A 24,564-nucleotide genomic window follows, 5' to 3' on the forward strand; every position below is an offset into this window, starting at 1 on the left:
GGTATCTCCATGCCTTGAGAAATGGCCAAATGACATTCTTCCTGTCATAAAAAGGACCTGAGGTTTTGTTGTGAAAAGGGGCTGAAAAGGTAAATTGACCTTCACAGTCTAATCTTGCACATGTCATTCAATGGATGTTTGTGTCCAAAAACGGTCCTGGGCAATATATTGAATGAATTTCAATTTACGTTTTAGCGTGATATTCCAAATGCCTGTATCACAAGAATCAAGGTTTTGTTATTTTTCTTTTTTTATGAGGGATTGTCTGCTTGTTCTAGTGTTGTATTTTTGGTCTCGACTCATTCGCTCCTCAGTGCTGTTTACACCAGAGATCAGTATATAATGACCAGATGCACGTCTCCGCCCTAACAATGGGAGTTGTTGTTCCAAAGGCGGGAAGGCAGGCGACAAGCTTAGGTCCAAAATAAGCCCATAGAAACGCATTGGCCTTATTTTGGGCAGATTTTAGCGAGAGTGAAACCTCTTGAGGTTTGGTCCAACAGAATGGGTCATATGGACACCGTAACACATTGAGACGTTGTTTTACTGTAATAGAGGAGACGTTAACCTTTCTAATGATACCCTTTTTATGTCTCAACTACTCAAATTGCGAGCAGAACAGACACTACTAAAACAGGAGTATCAATGACCATTGATTCTGGAAAATGACTGCTCAGTTTGTCACACGCTGCATTGGGGTGCCACATACCGCTGGCAGCATATTAGCCAAAGACTATTATACTAGCGGTCTAGTTTGTGTTTTAGAAATGTGTAATAAGCATGAAACACAATTTTATTTAAGGAATTGGCAGCTTGTTCTCATTCTGAGATAAGGTAGGCCACTTCATTTCAACATCTGAACAAAGTGGACATGCTAGCATACTGTTCAAACAGTTGGAGACAGACAGAACGGTGTGTTCATAACAATTCAACTGTTCAACCTTGTTGGCTAGCAAATAGATCCAAATTGGCTAAACTTGAAATATAATCTCTAGCGCGTGGGCTTGAGAGATTGTTTATGAGACCTGTGTTAATTTTCTATAGCCTATTGCCTGCTACAAGAAGTTAGTCATTATTAGTGAATGTGCATTATGCACAGTTCTAGTTAAACTTAAACAAAAAAGGGCATTTTCATAGATTTGAAAGCCTGTTCGGTGATTGTTGCAAAAACAAAAGCATGTTTGATCAAATAATGTAGTTATTAGTTGGTATTATGGTTGTGGAAGGCATATATTTAGTCTAGGTATAACTTCATAATCCCTGAATTCATCTGACCTGCTAGAGCTTCCCTGGTCAGAAACATCTAGGAGCAACAACGGCTCAGCCACAAAGTGGCAAGCCACTCAAGCTCTCAGAACAGGACTGCAGAGTGCTGAAGTGTTTAGCATGTAAAAATTGTCTGTCCTCTGTTGCAACACTCACTACCGAGTTCCAAACTGTCTCTGGAGCTCCATAAAATGGGTTTACATGGCCGAGCGGCCGCACACAAGCTTAAGATCACCGTGTGCAATGCCAAGCATTGGCTGTAGTGGTGTAAAGTTTGCTGCCATTGGACTCTGGAGCAGTGGAAATGTGTTCTCTGGACTGATGAATCACGCTTCACCATCTGGCAGTCCGACGGACAAATCTGGGATTGGCGGATGCTAGGACAACGCTACCTGCCCCATTGCATAGTGCCAACTGTAAAGTTTGGTAGAGGGGCATTTTGTGTTAATGTTCTGGGGCTGTTTTTCACGGTTCAGGCTAGGCCCCTTAGTTCCATCGCTACAGCATCTATGACATTCTAGATGGTTCTGTGCTTCCAAATGCGTGGCAACAGTTTGGGGAAGGCCCTTTCTTGTTTCTGCATGACAATGCCCCAGTGCACAAAGCAATGTTCATACAGAGTTGATTTGTTGAAGAACTTGACTGGCCTGCACAGAGCCCTGACCTCAACCCCATTGGACACCTTTGGGATGAATTGGAACTTCGACTGCGAGCCATACCTAATCGCCCAACATCAGTGCCCGACCTCACTAATGCTCTTGTGGCGGAATGGAAGCAAGTCCCCACAGCAATGTTCCCACATCTAATTAAAAGCCTTCCCAGAAGATTGGAGGCTGTTATAGCAGCAAAGGGAGAACCAACTCCATATTGATGCCCATGATTTTGGTGTCCACTTACTTTTGGTCATGTAGTGTATTTCGTGAATCGCCCATACATTAAAAATAAAACTTGATATGATTTTAAGGCCATATCGGCCAGCCCTTTATCGGCCAGCCCTTTGTCCAACTCAGGAAAAAACTGTCATTCTCTTTCTCGCTTATATGAGGAAAGCAGCCATGGCAGCCAGGCTTAAGGAAATACAACCATGTAAAAGTTGCAGTACTAGCAACGGTTGTCGGTCAGACTGAGCAGTAAAAACCAACTGTCTCTTTTCATCCAAACTCCACTTTAAACAAGTCCCACTGTAGATGCACTGAGCTGAATTGCCATTCCAGACAGGCGTTGTGTTCTGTCTGACATCTGCAGTGTCCAAACACCAGAACCCAGTCAGCGACTGAACCCCCTGTACATAGACTGGTGGCTTTAGCAGCCTCTGTCCTTTAGTGCCTCTGTCTGCTCTGCACTGCATGCTGAAATGGGCTACTGCCTGAATTACTGCCTGAAATGAGCACTGGGGTGAAATGCACTGCACTAGTAGTAGGCCCTATAGATGTAGTAAACAAGGGTGCTACTCCGTGCTCTGCTATAACTCTGCTCAGCTTATGTTGTTTATCTCCTCTAGTCCCAGTATTTGTCCTTTTCAGCTGGCTGCATTTCCTTGAATGTGCAGGTGTGTTTGTGTTTCTGTGGGATGGAATTTGGCTTGCTGTAATTACAGTTCATAGGTGGTCAGTGTTGATGTAGTCTGCTAGGCTAAGCAGCAGCAACATGACATGACTACCAGAAATGCCAGCCAGGGAAATTACCCAGGAAACTACGAATCTATTCCATTTATTTGGATTCAAATCGAGGCAAGCAATCCGATTGTATTCAAGTGGTGTCGTTTCCATATTAGAAAATGTTTTAGATCTGCTTTATCTCTTGCAATGAGCAGCTTAACTGGGCATAACAAATCATTATGTGATGTGTTTCTTAATATGCCATGTTTCGCTCTTTTAGTTTAGAGTTGTATTGCCTTTGAGAAGGTTAGGCTAGATTACATTTTCCTGACTAACCACCATGCATATGAGCCACTTTTTGTGTAGCTTAAATGGTCTTCACAGATAGAACTGGGCCATAGAGAGCAGCATTTTAGCCTTGTAGCTAGACCCTGGGCCTAGGTCCTTTTGAAAGGGATTTTGCTTCCTGTTTTAGCAGCATAATGCCACCTGTAAAATGGTTAAGATGGGTTCAGACCTCTTGTGAGAGAGTCTCTTGTCAGTGACCCCATTTATTGTGAGGAGTTGGCTGAGCTGGAGTTGTGGAGTGACACAGAACATGCCACGGGGGGGAAAAAAGGCAGTAACGTTGTTTTGACTCCTTTTGTCTGACATCTTTCAGCAATCAATGATTGACATATCTCTTGCCATTTCCCTTCTTTGTGTGCGGCTGCTGAGTTCTGGAGCGAGTTATGAAATTGTCCATTACCTCCGCCGTGTATGTGTGGCCTATTTGCTCACAAAGGGGGCTGTTTACAAAGGAAGCTTTGACTTGGAGCAGAGAAATGTAAACTTTTATCATGTAACTGCATAGCGGCCACTGCACAACCTTTTTGTATTACTCACATTTAGAAAATGGCCCTAGAAAAGAAGTAAGTACGTTCACATCATTCAGCAGCGGGATGCTGTGGATTGAGATGGAGGCTCACTGGGGTTGGAATCTGAAAGGCCGGGGCCATGTTTTAAAGTGCTTGTGCAAGCCTGAATGAGTGTATGGTGTGCTCAGTTGTGCGTGTGTGCTCAGTCACAGGGAATCATCCGTCTTCCTGTATTTGACGTCCCAGTGTCTCGTTGCACGGGTTGGCAGGCGTGTCAGCTTTCTGTAATTAATAGTAAATAGCCCCCTGCACTCACCCCATCAGGGACCAGGTGCTGCTGAAACCTAGCTACACCAACCCCACCAGCCGACCGGGGATGGAGGGATAGAGGAGAGCAGATAGGCAGTGTCTCACTCCACAGGGATGTGTTTCACAGCTATACCGAAGAAAATTCAAAATGTCAATTGCTGTCTCTCCCTCACCACCAGTCCACCACCACCTCTCATCCATCTCCATTATTGTGTGAGCTATACACACACACAGGTTAGACATGGTGCAGGCCCAGTCCTAAATCAGACAAAAATATGTGAAAAGATAAGTTTGTCTTCTGTGTTTTTGACAGTAGGCCTAACTCTTGCACCAGTTTATTTTCACGGTGTGAAGTTGATACATAGATTTTTCTCCTTAACATTTTGTTGTCTTTAGTTAGGCCTGCTTTGTGACAAACATTGATAGTCCCACTCCACTGTGTGTCTGTTTTTACTTTTATATAGAGCGAAAAATTAGGCTAGACAGGCTCCTGTCCTATAGGGAGATTTTGATTTAGCCAACACACACACACACACACACCACTCACACAATCATTAGGGCTTTGATCAACGGCATTGTGAACGCAGAAAGGGAAAAAGACTGTCATATTCCTGATCTAATTACTGTGAGAATTCAGTTTAGCCTAGCTGCCTGTAATGTGTGATTTAACCTCTTGTCAGGTGCTATTAACCTCTCTGGGATATGTGGGACCGTAGCGTCCCACCTCGCCAACAGCCAGTGAAAGTGCAGGGCACCAAATTCAAAACAACAAAAATCTCATAATTAAAACTCCTCAAGCATACAAGTATTTTACACCATTTTAAAGATGAAATTCTCGTTAATCCAGCCACAGTGTCTGATTTAAAAAAAAATGCTTTACAGAGAAAGCACCACAAACAATTGTTAGGTCACCACCAACTCACAGGAAAACACAGCCATTTCTCCAGCCAAAGAGAGGAGTCACAAAAAGCACAAATAGAGAAAATTAATCACTAACCTTTTGATCTTCATCAGATGACACTCATAGGACTTCATGTTACACAATACATGTATGTTTTGTTCAATAAAGTGCATATTTATATAAAAAAAATCTCATTTTTACATTGGTTCAGTAGTTCTAAAACATGCAGGGATTGTGCAGAGAGCCACATCTATTTACAGAAATACTCATTATAAATGTTGATATTCAAGTGTTATACATGGAATTAGAGATACACTTTTCCTTAATGCAACCGCTGTGTCATATTTCAAAAAAACTTTACGGAAAAACCAAACCATGCAATAATCTGGGTACGGCGTTCAGACAACAAAACAGCCAAAAATATATCTGCCATATTGGGTAGTCAACATTAGTCAGAAATAGCATTATAAATATTCACTTACCTTTGATGATCTTCATCAGAATGCACTCCCAGGAATCGCAGTTCCACAATAAATGTTTGTTTTGTTCGATAATGTCCATAATTTATGTCCAAATAGCTACTTTTGTTATGGCGTTTGGTAAACAAATCCAAAAGCGCATTCAGGTCCAGCCGAACGTTGGACAAAAAGTTCCGTTACAGCCCGTAGAAACTTGTCAAACTAAGTATAGAATCAATCTTTGGGATGTTTTTATCATAAATCTTCAATAATGTTCCAACCGGAGAATTCCTATGTCTGTAGAAAAGCAATGGAACGAGAGCTAACTCTCTCGTGACCGCGCCTCAGAGCCTGTGGCAATCTGCCAGACACCCGGCTCATTCCTCTCTCATTCGGTCCCACTTCACAGTAGAAGCCTGAAACAACGTTCTAAAGACTGTTGACGTCTAGTGGAAGCCTTAAGAAGTGCAACAACCAATATCCCACTGTATCTACAATAGGGTCTGAGTTAAAAAAAACTACAAGCCTCAGATTTCCCACTTCCTGGTTGAATTCTTCTCAGGTTTTCACCTGCCATATGAGTTCTGTTATACTCAGACATCATTCAAACAGTTTTAGAAACTTCAGAGTGTTTTCTATCCAATGCTACTAATAATATGCATATATTAGCATCTGGGACAGAGTAGCAGGCAGTTTACTGGGCACCTTATTCATCCAAGCTACTCAATACTGCCCCCTTGTCACCAAGAAGTTAAAGGAAGCTGGGTTAATATTTCTGGCAACCTTCTTTCCACTCATGGAGGAGTGCCTGGTTTAAATGCCCTACTACTCCCGTGAAGCCAGCAGGAAGCGTCATACCACTGTGGTATGTATGAGCTAAACCATGATGGGACTGTTGACTGACTTTCTACTGCTACCCAGTGTGTCTGCTCTTTTCTTCTCTGAAGGAATGGACTTTGATTGCTATTTGCTAGCGACAGCCGGTTTAGAAAGAACTCTCGCATGTGCATTTTGGCAAATAGTAGCTTGAACAACAAACCTGTCCTTTTGGCTTCTTCTCCACATTTCTCCCGAATGGACTGTTTTACAGCCCGCTTCTCACTCACTCATTCACTCACTTACGCTCTCTCTCACACTCACACACTATCACCACTCACACACTGTATCACCACTCACATACTGCAGCTAGATTAACTAATACATGAAATGTACAATTTGATGTTTGGGGTTAATCAAACAGTTAAACATTTTATGGATTTATTGGGATTAGTCTTGGCTGTGTGAAGTGCTGGGCTGAACCCATTCAACTCAGCCTGGGCCAGGTTTTTAGAGCAAAGGGCCATGGCCTCACTGCTTCCTAAGATAATCAAACACATAAACAAAACACTCCATCGCTTTTGAATACCAGCAGCACTTTATCTTGTTTTTAGATGAGGCATGCAGATTAAAGCTGCAAAATGTAACTTTTTGGGCGATCCAACCAAATTCATATCGAAATCTATCATTCTCATCAAAAGCAAGTATAAGAAGTGGAAGATCCCTTCTATGTGCGCTATTTCTATGCTTCCCGTTCTTAAGTTTAGTTTTTTAAAATCTTTATATATATATATATATATATATATATATATATATATATATATATACATATATATATATATATATACACACACACTTTCTTTTTTTTTCACTAATGTAAAAGAATCACCATAGAAACATGAATACAAAAACATAAAGGCAAAAGGCCCAGGGTTCAGGTTTTTTTGCATCTTTTACTTTCTGTTTTGTACACCAGCTGAAAATACAATATTTTTGGTTGTATAAAATATATTTCACAGCGGTTTAGATGGTACAACGATTCTCTGTACTCTTGAGTGCTTGTTTTGTGTCACAAACCGAAATTAGGGGAACTATTAGATTGCTATTAATTGCAGACCCTCTTTAAAGAACTTATTTGTTATGTATTTGTCACTCCATTTCATTCACTCCATCTATAATTGGTATGTTCTGAGTTTTAAAGCATATTTCCTTCAATTCTACACATTTTGCCATGACTTATCCTATCAGAGTGACTCAAACATTTAAAACTATATCTGGGGCCGCATGCCATGACAAAAATACTCCTGAATGTATCATTTGGGGAAGTTTTGATTCTCCCTTAGTTGCTAGTTGTTTGTTCCATTCATTTTTTCTACACACTTTATATCATTTAAGTTTACACTTTATTATTATTGTTATTTATTTTTACTGTTTGGACATCTGTTTGGACATCCCCATTATTCAGTGCTCCAGCTGAACAGATAGGTTCTTATGGATGTCTAGTCTGTTGCTAAGGCCAGCAGGCTGTGTAAGCCACCCTGCTAAATCACTCCTCACTAAATCACCTGTATCACTGCCTGCTGCCTGCCTCTCCCATGTGACAGAGAGGGAGCAGAACAGGGTATAACCGCTCAACCATCCACACCCTGCCCTGAGGATTATTTTACATTTACCCACAGTACCACCCATCCCATCTGTCTAGCTCTCTCTCTCTTCCCCCCCCCCCCCCCCCCCCCCATCTATTTCTCTACCCCCTCTACCTCGGTGTAGTGTGTGGGGGGCCAATGGATCTGCTCTTTAGATCCAAAAGGGCCCTGGCTAGCAGACCTCTTGAAGGTCTCAGGGTGGAGAGAGGGCCAGGCCAGCGCAGCTGTAATAGTGATGGGATGGCTAGAGCAAGCCATGTCTAATATTTGCTAAATAGTTGTGCATCAGTAGATTGACTTTGCATAGGTTTACACAGTCCTGTATAATCTGGTGTGTATTAGTGCCAGGTCAGATGGTGTTCATGACGACTGAGGCAGATTGACTTTACAGAAGCCTTGTACACACTGTCCTGTAGGCCAGGGGTATTCGTCCGGAGGTCTGTGCCCCCATGTATTGCAGGGGTTCTGCAAAAATATATTTAACAAATTCCAAAGTTTTATGAATATCGCTTGCAACAACAGAATAAAAACATTTTGAATTGCATACCTACAGTAGAAAACGGAGAATATCTTATTTCTAATTATGTAAACTTTATTTCTCAACTCTACCAAATGACACTCATTGGAGCCAATTACACACAGTGGAGTGTCTGACATAGGCTTTGAAAAAGCACCCGCGAATAAGCCACCAGTGAGGCAGGTGCTGCTGGTAAGCTTTTTTGACATGGACGTACAATTTTACCAACACATGGCTAACCTTTGTGTAACCAGCTAAACAACTGCTCTTAGCGAATGTGTTTGGAGTTAACTTTCCAGCTAATAGACTGTTTGTTTACACTTCCTCTTCTAATTATACGGTGGGGAGGTGGAAATAATGAAAACTACCAAATCTATTCATTTTAAAATGTTGATTACTTCTCCTTGCCATTATCATTCACCTGACGATAAGACAAGATGTACTAACATGATGGGGGTCGCCGGTTTGCCTGAGAGTTGGTCCCTGGGCAAGAAAAGGTTGAAGATGCCTGCTGTAGGCCTATATAAGGCTAATTAATATTATGTCGTTTGTGTGGTGGTGGTGTTCACTTCATGTCGACTTTGTTAAAGGTCATATGTCCTCTGAGACGCCCTGGTCGGGTCTGGGCGGTTCTAGCCAAGCCATATCTGAGATCCATTCATCATTAATCTGCTCCATCCAAAGTCCCCTCCTCCTTCAGCCCATGTCTGCTGTCTGCAATCTCAGCCTGATTGATGCCTCCAGCCTTATTGCAGAGGAAAGTGGGTCGATGGCGAAAAATTTGCTGCTGGGTACATTAATGTTGGGTTCAATTGCATAGACCTTTGAGCAGGCCTCATCAGTCTTTAACCATCGGACAGCTAGGGGAAAGGTGGCTGTGTGAGTTAGGTAGTTGGAGAGGGCATGATGCAAGAATGTGTGTGTGACTATCTGTGTGCGTGTGTTGCTCTTTATAACCATAACCGGCGTAGGCCTAGTTCTTTCAGAATAATATATCAATAAATATTCATCTGTTTTTTTACAATCAGGTATTTGCCATGCAGACCATGCTTCTTCCCCGCTATCCCCTCCCTCCTCTCCCAGTGAGTGGCAGGAGACAGACAGACTCTGTGGTGTGCTTTCGACAGATGGATAGATGGACAGTGCGGTATGCTTTGACCGGGGCTGCCGCTCTGAGCCTGGGAGGGCCAGATGTTCCCAGGCTAACACAGGGTTGAGATGTTTGCCATGCCGGCCCTGTGTTTGCCATGCCGGCCCTGTGTTTGCCATGCCGGCCCTGTGTTTGCCTGGCTCCCCTTTGAGAGAGCGGCTGGCTGGACAGGGGCTGGGGATGGCACCTGTCTGGGTGGGTGGCCTGCAGACACAAACACACACACAGGAGATGAAGGGGGAGATGACATCCCAAATGTGCGCTGCTCTCTCTGCTCCTGGCGACACCTTTAGAAACTCTGGGCCAGTGAGAATGATCTCTTTTATCCCAGACAGGCCCTGTGTGAGAGGCTCTGGCCCTCTGTGGGGCCCAGACTGAATGTCAGCGCTGCCATTGAGCTGACCTTACCTGCTGCTGTACATGGACAGAAAATATAATTGTTTCACCTTTTGGGTTGTATCGACCAGGAAATCCATTACATACAGGGGGAAAGGGTCAGGCATACAGGGAGGGCATGGCAGGCCTCTCACCACATTTTGGTGTGCATATCTGACTGTGTCTGTGTGTATTTAGGCTATGTGAGGTCAGTATAGTTTAATGGCACTGTGGATAAATGTCCTAGCCAGGCTGAGGGCGGCGTTCCTCTGCTCAGTGCTGTGGCTGCCTGCCTGCCTGCCTGCCTGCCTGCCTGCCTGCCTGCATGCCTCGTGGTTTGTGTGTTAAGTCCTTTTAGGATGATTTAACGGCCTTAGCTTTCCCACAGCTCAGACTACTGGAGCTCCTTTGACCCTCCTCCTACATCAAGCTGCCTGACACCCTGGTGCTGTGGCTGCTAATGCCCGAGTCCTCCTGTCCCCTCTTTTGCTCCCCTCCTACCTCTCCTCAATTAGAAATGTTATGCATAGAGACTACATTATTTCTTATACTTATAGAGGCATGTTTGTTCTACATAACATATTTCCATCTGAACGTTCCGCTACATTACATACACACCCCGGACTCACTTGCAGAGGGAATGGGAAATCACACTGGTCATGCAGGGAGTCATTATGCTGCTCAAGGCTCATCTTACAGCTGGCCAAGGGGTGTGTGTGTCCGTCTGTCCGAGGAACAGCTGCATTGATTTGGATCTGTTTGCTGAGCATTTGGAGCAGAAATGTGAGCCGTAGGAACACCTGGAGAGAGGGGGGTGTCAGGAGGCACTGTTCTACGTGTGCACACACACCACCCAATCTCTGATTCCTACGTGAAGGCAGCCTGGGATCCCAATCAGCAGCACTTTAAAAGCTTTCCTCTTTCTCCCTTTAATCGTAGGCTCAATTTGTCACTGGGGTGTCCAATTTCTGATAAGCGCCTGACAGAGTGAGAGGCAGAGGAGGTGGGGGGGAAGAGCAGCACAAAATGGATGCACCTGCTCACATATGAAATCAAGCCACTCCATCTTAATTTCTCTATGCTGCTGCGCCAGCCGGCCTGGAACAATGCTGTTGTGCATTAGCTCTGCTCTGTCCACACACACTCATGCTGGGTCTGAAAGGGAACCCTATGCCCTATAAAGTGCACTAGCTTTGACCAGGGCCCATTGGGTCAAAGAGAGTGCACTATATAGGGAATAGGGTGCCCTTTTGGACAGACTGAGTCAAGCCCATTTGAGACTTAACCATAATGGAGAGGCTGGGCTGCACAGTCATTTGGGCTGGGTCAATCTTTGGGGCCATGGGAGAAGGTGCTGGCTGGTATTAAACAGTTTTTCACTAGGTCTGACAGGTCAGAAAACACAAAACGCTGGCATCTGGCCCCCTCTAATCTCTCCTCCTGCTTGTGCACTCAATCAAACACTTATTTTAGACTTACTCACACACATTTTGAGGCAGAGACACACCGATTTCGAATCAGGCTACACAGCACGCACACATTTTACGCCACATTCACTCGCATATCAGGCAGGTAGCCTAGCGGTTAACAGTGTTGGGCAAGTAACCAAAAGGTTGCTGGTTCGACTCCCCGAGCCTACTACGTAGATGGAAAATCTGCTGGTGCCCTTGAGCAAGGCACTTAGCCCTATTTCGCTCCTGTAAGTCGCTCTGGATAAGAGCATCTGCTAAATTACTTAAATGTAAATCACACACACATTCAACATGGTATTGCTGAGAATTTACCCTGGGCGTAGCTGTAATTCCTTGCCTAACTGGCTGTGTGGTATGTTTCTCAGAGGCAGGCCCACACCACGACTGAAATATTAGTGCTTCTGAAACTTTAGTGTCCCTTCAGGGGCATCACAGCCTCCTGCTGATTTACAACCCACAGACACCAGGCAGGATTCTCACATTAACCCACCCTGCTGACCCTGTGCACTCACTCCCTCCCTCTTTTCTGTGGTATGGCTCGTCAATGTATAGGGTTCTAAAATGTTCCGTAACTTTCCCAGGTTTTCCAGAAATCCCAGTTTTGAAGATTCCTGGAATCAGGAGGAATTATGCAGGACATCTGGGAAACCTACTAGGATTTCTGGAAAACCTGTGAATTTGACCTGAATTTTGCAATGTGCTATCTGCAGATGTAGAATCGTTATATCTGCAGTAGTGCTGTTGCAAACAGTACATAGCTTGGTATAGGTGTCAGTCAACTCAACATGTGACTGTCTGGCTGCATTGTTGTCTCCTTTTGATAAAGAGCAAAACTCTATGGGATTTAGAAAGATAGAAAAGCGATAATGTTGCTCTTGTATGAGGACAACTAGGCCTTTCTCAGAGCTGTAGTGTGGTTAGCCTACCCCTGAGAGGGTATACTGTAGAGTAGGGACTCTCCTCTCCTGTGGCATGCAAGTCTCTCTCGGTTTAAGCGTGGAGCGGAGCGTCCGTAATTCCGTTTAAGCGTGGAGCGGAGCGTCCGTAATTCCGTTTAAGCGTGGAGCGGAGCGTCTGTAATTCGGTTTAAGCGAGGAGCGGAGCATCTGTAATTCGGTTTAAGCGAGGAGCGGAGCGTCCGTAATTCGGTTTAAGCGTGGAGCGGAGCGTCTGTAATTCGGTTTAAGCGAGGAGCGGAGTGTCCGTAATTTGGTTTAATCATGGAGCAGATTTAAAAAATGTCTGCAGTTGGCCTTCTCTCCCGCTCCATTGGGGGTGTCCCAGCTTGGTGTTACAATCTGTGTAATTGATGGCAAGACAACGAATGAGCCCATGCAACAGCACCGGAGACATTTTGATTTCTATGTTGGCTGTTGTTAAAAAAAAAAAGAGGAGTATAAGTTTGTAATTGCACAACAGCAAGACTTACAACTGAAGTATCTGATCATCAATAAATTAGAGAAAAAGCCATTTGTTTTTTAACACACCAGATTCTTATCAGGTAGGTCCTTGTTTAATAGCCCACGACAAGTTGTTGAACTGTTGAGCGCTTACAATAACCTACGTCAAAACCAAATAGTACATAGTCACAAAAGTACATGGAGTGTTTGTTTAAATGTTCCTTTTAAACAGAAAATGTATGGATTGAATTTGGAGTGGGGGAAAGAACTCTCCCTGAGCGATGAGGGGAATTTCCAACCGCTCAACTCCACTCACATACTCCGCTCCAAACCCTGCCAAGTGCTACTCTGTTAATTGCAGAGCAGGAAGAGTAATGGCCGCCACATATCCTTGCCACTGCTGTTTTTATAAAACTCCCCTGGCTGATTAATTTGAAAGGCAAGCAACTGAGTGTTTAATCAGATTTAGCGCCAGGTGTATTTAGAGTGTGACTAAATCAAAGGTAGAGCTTTTAGATGGTGTGTTTAAAAACCTACAGCGCTGGGGCGCTGCCCAGAGATCTTGCTGTGGTTTTTAATGCATGTCAACCATTGGGATTTCTCGTTAGTTCGTTTTTAGATTGTCACATCTCCGGAAGCGGTTGGTTTTCCCCTCACTGAGGCATGTCCTCTCCATCCCTCGGTCTGCTCTGTGGATGGATGTAGAGTAGATAGATGGGTAAATAAAGAAGTAGCCAGGCATCCTTCAGTTTGGATCTGCTCTGTTTTGGCAGCGCCGTCCACACATTTTACATCTGGTGTAAACACATCCGTCAAATGACACTAGTGGAAGGGACCAGGGAAATTGGTATTCCGGGCCAGCATGCAATGCATGCACCTCTGTCGGCTTCTTCAGACTAGTGCCTTAACTTTGAGCATGGACACACAGACACACACACTCCAGTCTCTCACCTCCCACATCAAGGAGCCATGAGTGCTCCTTACAGTGAGTACCCTAGACTAGAGTTGTGGTGAAATAGCCAGTGGCTGGACTAGACTGTCCATGGCTTACTGGCCCACGCTCATTCCTTTCAGCCCTTCAGTGGGTGTGTGTAATAATGACTATAGCCTCGGGATGTGATCAGGTCAGGACACCACCAGGTCATATCTCCTGACTCATAGTCACTCACTCTACCAGTCCACATGTGTCTGAAATGGCCGCCTATTCCCAATATAGTACACTAGTTTTGACCAGGGCCAATAGGAGACAGTGTGCCATTTCAGACACACCCCCAGCTAGATGACGCAACAAGATCTCATCGTTTCCCTTCGAAATTCAATGTATTATGGATGAATATCTGTCTTTTTGATGCATTAATTCCATGTGATTACTAGGTTAATTCCTCTTGGTTACAGGGTTAAAACAGAAACAACTCAAATGGTTAACAGTTTAGCCCTTCATTCTGAGTGGTTAGAGCTATGGTTTGGGGAAGGCTTAAAACAAAATAATAAAAAATGGCGCTCTAGGTGTCATCAGTGTTCATAGTATTCTCACGGCTTGCTAGAGCATTGTGGCTTGCTAGAGCATTGTGGTCTGCTGTAGCACAATGGTTTGCCGTAGTGCAACATTTTTTTTCAAGTGCAGAGGAAGTCATATATCGACGTTCTCAGGATCTTTTCAGATGTCCAAAATCACCGTCTGTTTCTAGTGACCAGCCTGGATGAGGATCCAGTCAGTACTCTGTTGGCTGACTGGCTAGGGGCAGGCCCAGAGGCTCTCATTCAGGCTAAAGATGAGAGCCACTGATGTTAAAGACTGACACAATGTGAAGATGAGGCCAATGGGGTGATGAGGGATCATACATTTTGTCCCCCCTCCCTTTCGTGTCATGACATCTCATCCTGTTAAGAGCTTCTGCTAACTGTAAAACAGACTTTTCCTCTGTGACACTCGGACAGTCCGAGAGTATCCAATTGCGGACTGAGCACTATTTTAGGTGGAGGCTGTCTGTCTGGCTCACTGGCGGGCTGCTGCTCCTCTTCCTCTCCTCCACCCCCCCCCCCCCCCCCCCTCACCTTTAATTAGAGAAGTGTCAGTTAATCTGTTACTCCCCCCTCCCCCTCAGCTCGGAGTAGCTCGCTCTCAGTTAACACCACCAATGCAATTTCCTTGTTTGACAGTTTGATTTTTGACACCTTTTGTGTTGCCTGTTTGGAAACATTACCATACTGAGACTCTCTCTCTCCTTTCTCACTGTATCTCTCTCCCCTCCCTCACTCATTTAAGTACACATACATTCTCTTTAGTTGCAAATAACATTCCAGATTGATGAGGGCTGGCATCTCTATGGTTGAAAAATATAAATGTCAGTCAGCCCAGACCAGGACTAAACACCTCAGGATCTGCTACAGTCATCAGGAACTCTTTTGTTTGAGAATGTCGAACACACACACACACACACACACACACAGTGGAACAGAACAGCACTGGCGTACATGCCTGTGGGCCCTGGGCTAGCAGCAGCACTGTTTCATTAAATCCTGTTCCGCCCTTACTGTTTGTACAACCCAGATGGGCTAATGAAGGCCACACTGATGTGAACAGTCAGTTCTGAGTAACATACACAAGAGCAGGCGAGGTCTTTTTTCATTTAGAATGTTCTGGTTCGGAATTCAGGGGTAAAAAGCTATTTTTTTTCTCTTTCTTTTCCCCCAGCATTCAGCTCTCCTCACTCGCAAAAGAAAAGTTATTTCATGCTAAGGATACAATGCATTTCTCCCAACAAGATTATTCATTGGCTCTATTATGGACACTATAACCTCAGGGTAAACGCAATTAGATAACAGCAGCACACAGCCTGCTCTGCTTTCTCCTCTCCTTCTCCCTCAGCCATTATCACAAACAATGGAACAACACAAAGGCTTAGCTTTCTTAATTGCTTTCGCCTTTAATTGGGAAAGACTGCTAAGGACTAGCTGTTAATGCAACCAACCAACCATACAGGGTTTTCTTCTCACCTTGTTTTTGTAACACGGTGGCATTTTTCGGAAGCATCTTTTCTAATGAGTTGCTTATTTTGATGCAGAACTCTTAATTTTCACGCGCACACACCTCATACCCACACGCCTCATACTTATACACCTCACACACCACATCACACACTCACGCATACACATACACACACTTGCATGCACTAGTTATCCCCTTCCATAGGCTACACTACAGTTGAACCCCGGTCTCTTTCAGCCCCTAAAGTATTGGGTTGTTTTTCTCTGAAATTTGCCCTATTGTACATTTCCTATGCTTCCTCCTGAATGTGTAACCAAGGCAGATTGCCCTGACGTGGGGAGGTATTGACCAAAGCAATCAGAGGCATGATTTATAGCTGGCTGGTGTCATTTTATAAATGGCCATCTCCTCTTCCACCCTCACACTGTTTTTTCTCCACAGATGGGAGAGTTGTTCTGCCCCTGAGAAATGGAGGAAAGTTAGCTTTTATCTCTTATCACTTCACTCTTATAAAAAGAGGCTCACCCAATGATTAGGATACTATTATAGATGTATATGAGTTGTGGTGGAGACTGCATCGTCATGGGGTCTCTAATGCCATGATGAAGGCACAAGGGGTGTCTGGGTCAGTCAGTGTTAGACACCTGGCTTAACTCCCCTGGCTGAGCCATGGCTCCACAAACATACTTCACGCGCAAGACCAGTAAGGATTGTAATCAACTGGATATACAGGTGCCTGCCTGGGTCACTGCAGAGTAAAGTCCACATCATACCAATCTAACCCACCTGGGTTTTACCCTGTGGGCAATTACGAATCGGTTGGAGTAGCAGAAGCCACACACACAGCACTGCTGCAGCATCTGATCTTTCATAGCGGTGCTAGAGAGAGTCTTACTGCACTGTCTGAGTGTATTGTTGAAAGAGCCTGTGTTTTATTTTCTGTCTGATGTGTGTTTGAAGTGGATGTATCATAGTGACTGGGTGGCTGTTAGGCCAGGGCCCCGTCTGTCTGTCTGGTTTCATCATCTCTTGCTGTTGTCTCTCTACCACTCTAAAGCAGAGTGTCAGCTGGAGCATTACCGTAGGCTGACCTTTGCTGCTGCGCTCCCCAGTTTTCTGACATTCAGGGGCGCTGTGGGGGAGGATGATTGTGTGTGTTTGTGGTAGATGCCTCTGGGTGTGTATAAAACAAACCAATCGAAAATTGGGATCTTGCTTTGACTGGTAACCCTCCCTTCCTCGTCTATATTCTACCCGTTTGCATTTGATGTGAGGTTGACTACCTCCACCCCAATGCCTTTGTGTTCTTGAAAACATTCTTGCTATCCTTGTTGAGAAACATTGGCACTAAGATGAATTGAGAGAGAAAAAGCTGAAAATCTCCCTTGCGGCTTTAAGACCGGCACTGAAATCCGCCGCATCACCCTGGCCGCACAGAACAAAACAGCAACAAATCCTTAGATCTGTGTGCTAGTAAGAGAGAGAGAGCACTCCTACCGCCCACTCCCCCCATCATTCCTCCCATAGCCACCCTTCCACAGGCCCCAACTGTCCTCCCTATGCCACCCCCGCCCAGCCAACCTCCCTGTCACTTCCAGCCCCCCTCCGACCCCATACCTCCCCACCCAGACCCCAAGGTGCAGCACAGACAGCTCCGTCTCGGGTATCTCTCTCTGTGTAACTGCCAGCTTCATTAAGGCTTGTTTTCTTTCCCCTTGCTGGGAGGATTTAAAAGAGCTGTCATCCTGACCTTTTTCAGCGCCTGTGTTTTTAAAGAGTTCATCTCACCCCCTCCTCTCCCTTCCCCTCTCTCTCCCCCCTCTACGGGGGACAGGCGCTTTTAAGCCGCCACCCTGCGGCAGACGGCCGTGCCAAGGTTGTTGGTGGGTAATTGCCTCCCTCATAACAACGCAGTGTGTGTGTGTGTGTGTGTGTGTGTGGTTTTTGTCTGTGCTCCGGTGTTTATTCTGATGCCACGCGGCAGTAAAGGAGAAGGGCACGGGGCAACGCACTCTGTCGACTTAATTTACTCCCTGACTGACCTTCCATGCTGATTAAGCAAGCATCTGTGGTATTTTGAATACTGTAAGTGAAGCAGACTGCAATTAAAGCTGTTCTCTCTCTACTGCTGCTGTTACCTCTGATTGTTACTCAGTGGCAACCTCTCTCACACACAGCTTCTCACTATTTAAAGTACCTTATTATTTTTTATTTTTCATACGGTTTGGTCTCTATTACTGTACTTTGTTTGACGTCCCCTAAATGTACCACTACACATGTTGTAGCGCTAGCCTCCTGGGACCTGGTTGGGGACCGTAGGATTGATGTGGTACTTACTGCCATGTTTCTGCTACTGCTCTCTGGAGTGGCTTCTTTGAGTGGAGTGCAACACACACACACATACACACACACACACACACACACACACACACACACACTCATATAAGGGTAATTAATTCCTCCTGCTAAGGTCTTGTAGAGTCAATGCACAGGTAGCAGCAGGGTCGTATCACCTGACCAACACAAGGGGGGGTGTGACTGAGTAATTTTCATCCTGCCTATGCATATTGACAGAATCTGCCCCATGTTGTACCACTAGCTGTTTGATGTTATAATTGAAGTGATTCACAACTGAGGGTTGTATTAGCCATCCCTGTGCTGCTCTATACTATTACTGTATTATCTCCATGTAGTATATGTGGACCTGCAGTTATGTCTGATTTCTGACCCCCTCCCTCCCTCCCCTCCTCTCTCTCCCCCCCCTCCTCTCTCTCCCCCTGTAGTGTGAGGAGGACCCAGTGTCCCATGTTGCATTAGTGTCTGTGTGAAATGCTGGCCTGTCTGCCAGGGCCAGGTGACCTCTCCCTCCAGCTTCTCTCACACACGCAGATGAACACTGGACTTCAGAAATGTAAGTGTCTGTACTCTACTCTCCTACACACACACACACCAGGTTGCTAAAATCCTTCTGTCCACCCACCCCACATCAGATGAACAGAGCTGCTGGGTGCTGACCTGGTTCTCTCTAACAGCCTTGTGTCAAAACCAAAAGAGATGACCGAGAAAGAAAGAGAGTGTTGTGCTCCAATACAATAGGATCACAATTCAGGGAGAAGTCAGGGGATGAGCCTGTACTAATAACTTGCTAGAGAACGTGCGCTCGCCCCCCTTCCCCCCTCTCCAGCACGTCCTTCCTGTCCTCCCCCTAAAGACCTGTCTCCCACAGGGATGCATTTCGGTGATAATAAGGAAGTCAATCTCGTTAGGATGAGAAACGAGGCGGACCAGGCAGCCAGTCAACATCCAGTCAACAGCCAGCCACCAGCACACTGAGCAGGATGTTTGTGTGTGAACAACATGCCCTTCTCTCACAGTCTCACCTGTCTCCACATGTGACACCACAAAACCCCACCCCTCCCTCTCTCCCCCACTTCCCCTGGGGTGAGGCTCTGGACATGTCACATACCTCTGATATACACATACACCATATGGATTATTAGGCGTCAGTCAATAGTTGTATATCGTTTCGGTGTTTGGCGTTATTGGATTCACTCCATAGATTCCTATAGTTTACTATCAAATAACGGTTACAGTGCCAAACATGAACCACCTAAAATGAATAACAGGACATACATGTTGTGTTGAACAATAGACACACATGCATGTCTTTCCCAGTCTTTTTGGTCCTGTAGAAAGCTTCTCAAATCTCCTATCCAGAAACTCGTAGATGACATCATAAAGGGAGGGGGATACCTAGTTAGTTGTATAACTAAATGCATTCAACTGAAATGTGTCTTCCACATTTAACACAACCCCTCTGAATCAGTCATGTACATTATTGATCAGACCCACCCAGCCAGGGTATAGCCACCCCAACAGACCAGCTTTAGATTCACACATCTCCCTGAGGCACAGAGATTTCTAGAGAATGTCCCCTCATACTTGGAGGAATTTCTTTCTCTCTCAGCCCCAGTCTGACCTAGTTCTGCAGCAGTTTGGTGTGTTATAAAACGCTGTCTGTCTTTCTCCGTCACTATGGCTCATCAAGACTAATTGGAAGAATCACTGTAATCAGCCTACCCCCAAGAGCACAGCAGTGCCGAGCGAGGGGGTGTCTCGTTAGGTGCCAACGTCCGCCATGTTGTTTTGTTCCCTCTACTCTGGCAGGAAGTCATGTGACAGAGTACAGTGGAACGAGCTTGGTTCTGAAAAGGTCCACTCAGAAAATTCAAAAAATGTATCTGTCACCTGCTCCACTGCTGCTGTGTTCTGTGACTCGCAGAAGGGCTGAAAGTAAAAGTTGGATTTGTTTTTCTCCCTGATAGTCTGGTGTGATCCATTTTGTTGATTTGGAGCTATTCTGAAGGGGATGTGGAATTGAATCCCCCTCCTTTTCATCTGCTAGGCTTGATAATAAGGAAGGCGTTTTTACATCAAAATCCAACTGAGATATTTCAATATGTTTTATTCTTTCTTCAGACCACCCCTTTCAAATAACAACTGATAAATATGTGTTCTCTCACAGAGCCACAGTGCCCTGGTTGGTCTCACAGAGCTACAGTGCCCTGGTTGGCCTCAGAGCGACAGGGTCCTGTCAGCGCCCTGGTTGGTCACACAGACCCACAGGGTCCCGTCTACAGGGCCCTGGTTGGTCACGCGGAGCCACAGGGTCTAACAAGAGTTCTTTAGTGATGTAACAGGCCATCAATCTCCAGGCTGTCTACATTTTCTCTCTGACATAATTTTTTACATTGTGACACTGAAGAGACATTTTGGACTGAAAATTTTTACCCCCAAGGTGAGGAGTGTCATCAGTGTTAAGGGGAATATGTATTCAGTATCTTGAGAAATTCTTATTGAAATGAACTAAGGTGTAGAGTAGAGCAGGGCGGTATGAACAAAAAGTTATATCATAATATTTGACCCATTTCGCTTTAAAGAGACATTTTATTTGTCAATTAATGCACAGTTCCATTCAATTAGCAGCAGGGCTCTAGACTGACCTTTACAGTTTTTATTTATTTTATTTTATTTCACCTTTATTTAACCAGGTAGGCCAGTTGAGAACAAGTCCTCATTTACAACTGCGACATGGCCAAGATAAAGCAAAGCAGTGCGACATAAACAACAACACAGAGTTACACATAAACAAATGTACAGTCAATAACACTATATAGAAAAATCTATGTACAGTGTGTGCAAATATAGAAGAGTAGGGAGGGAAGGCAATAGGCAAAAGAAGCGAAATAATTACAATTTAGCGTTAACACTGGAGTGATTGATGTGCAAGTAGAGATACTGGGGTGCAAAAGAGCAAGAAGATAAATAACAATATGGGAATGAGGTGCTATTTACAGATTGGCTATGTACAGGTGCAGTGATCTGTGAGCTGCTCTCACAGCTGGTGTTTAAAGTTAGAGAGGGACATATGAGTCTCCAGCTTTAGTGATTTTTGCAATTTGTTCCAGTCATTGGCAGCAGAGAACTGGAAGGGAATGTGGCCAAAGGAAGTGTTGGCTTTGGGGATGACCAGGGAAATATACCTGCTGGAGCGCGTGCTACGGGTGGGTGTTGCTATTGTGCCAAGTAAGACATTAAATAAGTTTGCTATTTCATCTGACATGTTCAGGGACTGCATGATGGATATTTTGATTTGCAGAATGTCAAAACTGGATCCAGAATGGGCAGATGTATTTTAGGGTCTTTAGAGATGAATTTGCATGTATATTGATGCATTTTTGTGCAAATTGGCTTACGCTATATGCTACATAATTCCCCACATGAGGAAGTCAAACTCAAAACACATTTGCTAGATTGCTAGCCCTAAATGATATTGTTGCTATATAATACTGAGCGATTAGTGCTTCTTGAGTTCTGTTTGGTTTCGGTTCGATGAAATGTTTTTCTTCACAGATTTTGGTTTCGATCTTTTTTTTTTAAACATTAAATGCACTATGCATTATGTGGGAAAAACCTGTAACGACACAATAAAACAATTCAGTAAAAGTTCCATGATGGTAGTGACTGCCCATAGTTGCTTATCACTTAACCATAATTTATTTACATTACTTTAATTTAACAAATTCCATTTTTATTTTATGACTTTATTATTTCATTTCATATGTCGTCTCATCTCTAGAGCTACTGCCTATTCTTTCTGACAAAATCACTACTTTGTAGTTCTTCAAAGTAACTAAGGCTTACTTTTATGACTGCTGAATACCAACTATCAATCACTTAGGTCATGTATTTTCAAGTAAAGAACTCACAAAGCAACTGCCCTCTTATCCCTCTTGATCACGCATTCTTCTGTCTCCCTCCATGTCTTCCCCACACTAACTTAACATGGCAGGCGTAAAAGAAACACACAAACCGGACAAGTAGGCACGCAATGGATTATGGTCATCGTAAGCAAAATGTTGGTTTAAAAATAAAACAAAATGCTTTAGTGTACAGTTCATTCGGGAAGTATTCAAACGCCTTGACTTTTCCACATTTTTGTTAAGTTACAGCCTTATTCTAAAATGGATTAAATCGTTTTTTTCATATCATCAGTCTACACACAATACCCCATAGTGACAGCACATTTTTTTGGGGCAAATGTATTAAAAATAACACATTGAAATATAACATTTGCATAAGTATTCAGACCCTTTACTCAGTACTTTGTTGAAGCACCTTTCGCAGTGATTACAGCATCGAGCCTTCTTGGGTATGACGCTACAAACTTGGCACTCCTGTATTTGGGAAGATTCTTCCATTTTTCTCTGCAGATCCTCCCAAGTTCTGTCAGTTTGTATGGGGAGCGTCGCTGCACAGCTATTTTCAGGTCTCTCCAGAGATGTTCGATCGGGTTCAAGTCTGTGCTCTGGCTGGGCCACTCAAGGACATTGAGGCTTGTCCTGAAGCCACTCCTGCGTTGTCTTGGCTGTGTGCTTAGGGTCGTTGTCCTGTTGGAAGTTGAACCTTCTCCACAGTCAGGTCCTGAGTGCTCTGGAACAGGTTTTCATCAAGGATCTCTCTGTACTTTGCTCCGTTCATCTTTCCCTTAATCCTGTCTAGTCTCCCTGCCGCTGAAAAACATCCCCACAGCATGATGCTGCCACCACCATGCTTCACAGTAGGATAGTGCCATGTTTCCTCCAGACGTGACTTTTGGCATTCAGGCCAAATACTTCAATCATGGTTTCATCAGACCAGAGCATTTTGTTTCTCATGGTCTGTGAGTACTTTAGTGCCTTTTGGCAAACTCCAAGTGGCCTGTCATGTGCCTTTTACTGAGGAGTGGCTTCCGTCCAGCCGCTCTACCATAAAAGCCTGATTGGTGGAGTGCTGCAGAGATGGTTGTCCTTCTGAAAGGTTCTTCTCCACAGAGGAACTGTAGCTGTCACCTCCCTGACAAAGACCCTTCTCCCCCGATTACTCATTTTGGCCGGGCGGACAGCTCTAGGAAGAGTCTTGGTGGTTCCAAACTTCTTCAGTTTTAAGAATGATGGAGGCCACTGTGTTCTTGGACCTTCAATGCTGCAGATTTCTTTTGCCACCCTTTCCCAGATCTGTGCCTCAACACAATCCTGTCTGAGTTCTACGGACAATTCCTTCAACCTCATAGCTTGGTTTTTGCTCTCATATGCACTGTCAACTGTGGGACCTTTATATAGACAGGTGTGTGCCTTTCCAAATCATGTCCAATCAATTGAATTTACCACAGGTGGACTCCAAGTTGTCGAAACATCTCAAGGATGATCAATGGAAACAGGATACACCTGAGCTCAATTTTGAGTCTCGTAGCAAAGGGTCTGAATACTTATGTAAATAAGGTATTTCTGTTTTTATTTTTAATACATTTGCAAAAATGTCTAAACATATTTTTGCTTTGTCATTATGGGGTATTATGTGTAGATTGAGGACATGTTTTTATTTAATAATATAACGTAACAAAATAGGAAAAAAGGGAAGGGGTCTGAATACTTTCTGAATGCACTGTATATCCCACGGTGTTACGAGAATTATGTTCTCAATGTTCATAACCCCAATTCAATTAAACTACTCAGTCTGCAACCCAGAATGTGTAAGATACTGGTTGAATGAAACAGACGGAGGCCCAGCAATGATAGTCAAAATGTTCATTCACGGGCGCGCAAGTCCGTTGTACAAAACCATTCATTTTATACTAGCTCCTTACGCACATACTTTGCACACAAACACTAGGTATCCTATGCACACACTGTATCAATACCCAGCCGACAAAGATTAGGGACCGTGAGAAGCACTCCCTGTCCTTTCACAAATCTCTGTGGCCTCTAGCCAAGGTTGGCACTGAATCTTGCTCAGACAGTCTGTGTTTAAGATACTATAGAGACATATTGTACAGATATATTGTTTTACCCTATTTCTGACTAAAACTACACACACAATTTATTATAATTTTACTGACTAAGACTACACACATCATTAATAATAATTTGATGATTCTAATGTATTTCATTGATTCTAATCAATTACATACAATTATATAGTTTCAGGGTGGAATATTCTAATCATTAATTTAAACATATAATGACTAAATAATACACCCAATTGTATACAAGGATAATCCAAACCAATACATGTATGTACATTCGATATTCATCAATGACTGTTATAGGCCTATATCCAATCATAATGCTTCCTGTTAGGATTTTATTACAATCTTCATTAAAAAAAGTCTAAACAAAAAATATTCTCATCCAACATTGTCTCCTCGTAGTTAAAAGAAACAGAGCCATCTCCTAGGCCTGAAAGCCTATGTTGCCAGTGCAGTGTCTACC

General features: G+C 44.1%; 1 protein-coding gene across 2 annotated transcripts in view; it reads left to right on the top strand.

The window, feature by feature from the left end:
* The window catches only part of LOC110533619 (protein FAM222B), a 60,296-nt gene that overhangs the window by 28,105 nt on the left and 7,627 nt on the right, over positions 1-24,564 (top strand). For both annotated transcript variants that reach the window (XM_021618019.2, XM_021618018.2), the window contains exon 2: positions 18,538-18,665. In XM_021618019.2, the coding sequence (XP_021473694.2) occupies positions 18,584-18,665 (82 nt within the window). In that variant the 5' untranslated portion in view covers positions 18,538-18,583. The remainder of the gene's footprint in view (positions 1-18,537; positions 18,666-24,564) is intronic.

Source organism: Oncorhynchus mykiss, chromosome 10 (genome assembly GCF_013265735.2).
Source record: "Oncorhynchus mykiss isolate Arlee chromosome 10, USDA_OmykA_1.1, whole genome shotgun sequence".
In the NCBI taxonomy this organism is placed as follows: domain Eukaryota; kingdom Metazoa; phylum Chordata; class Actinopteri; order Salmoniformes; family Salmonidae; genus Oncorhynchus; species Oncorhynchus mykiss.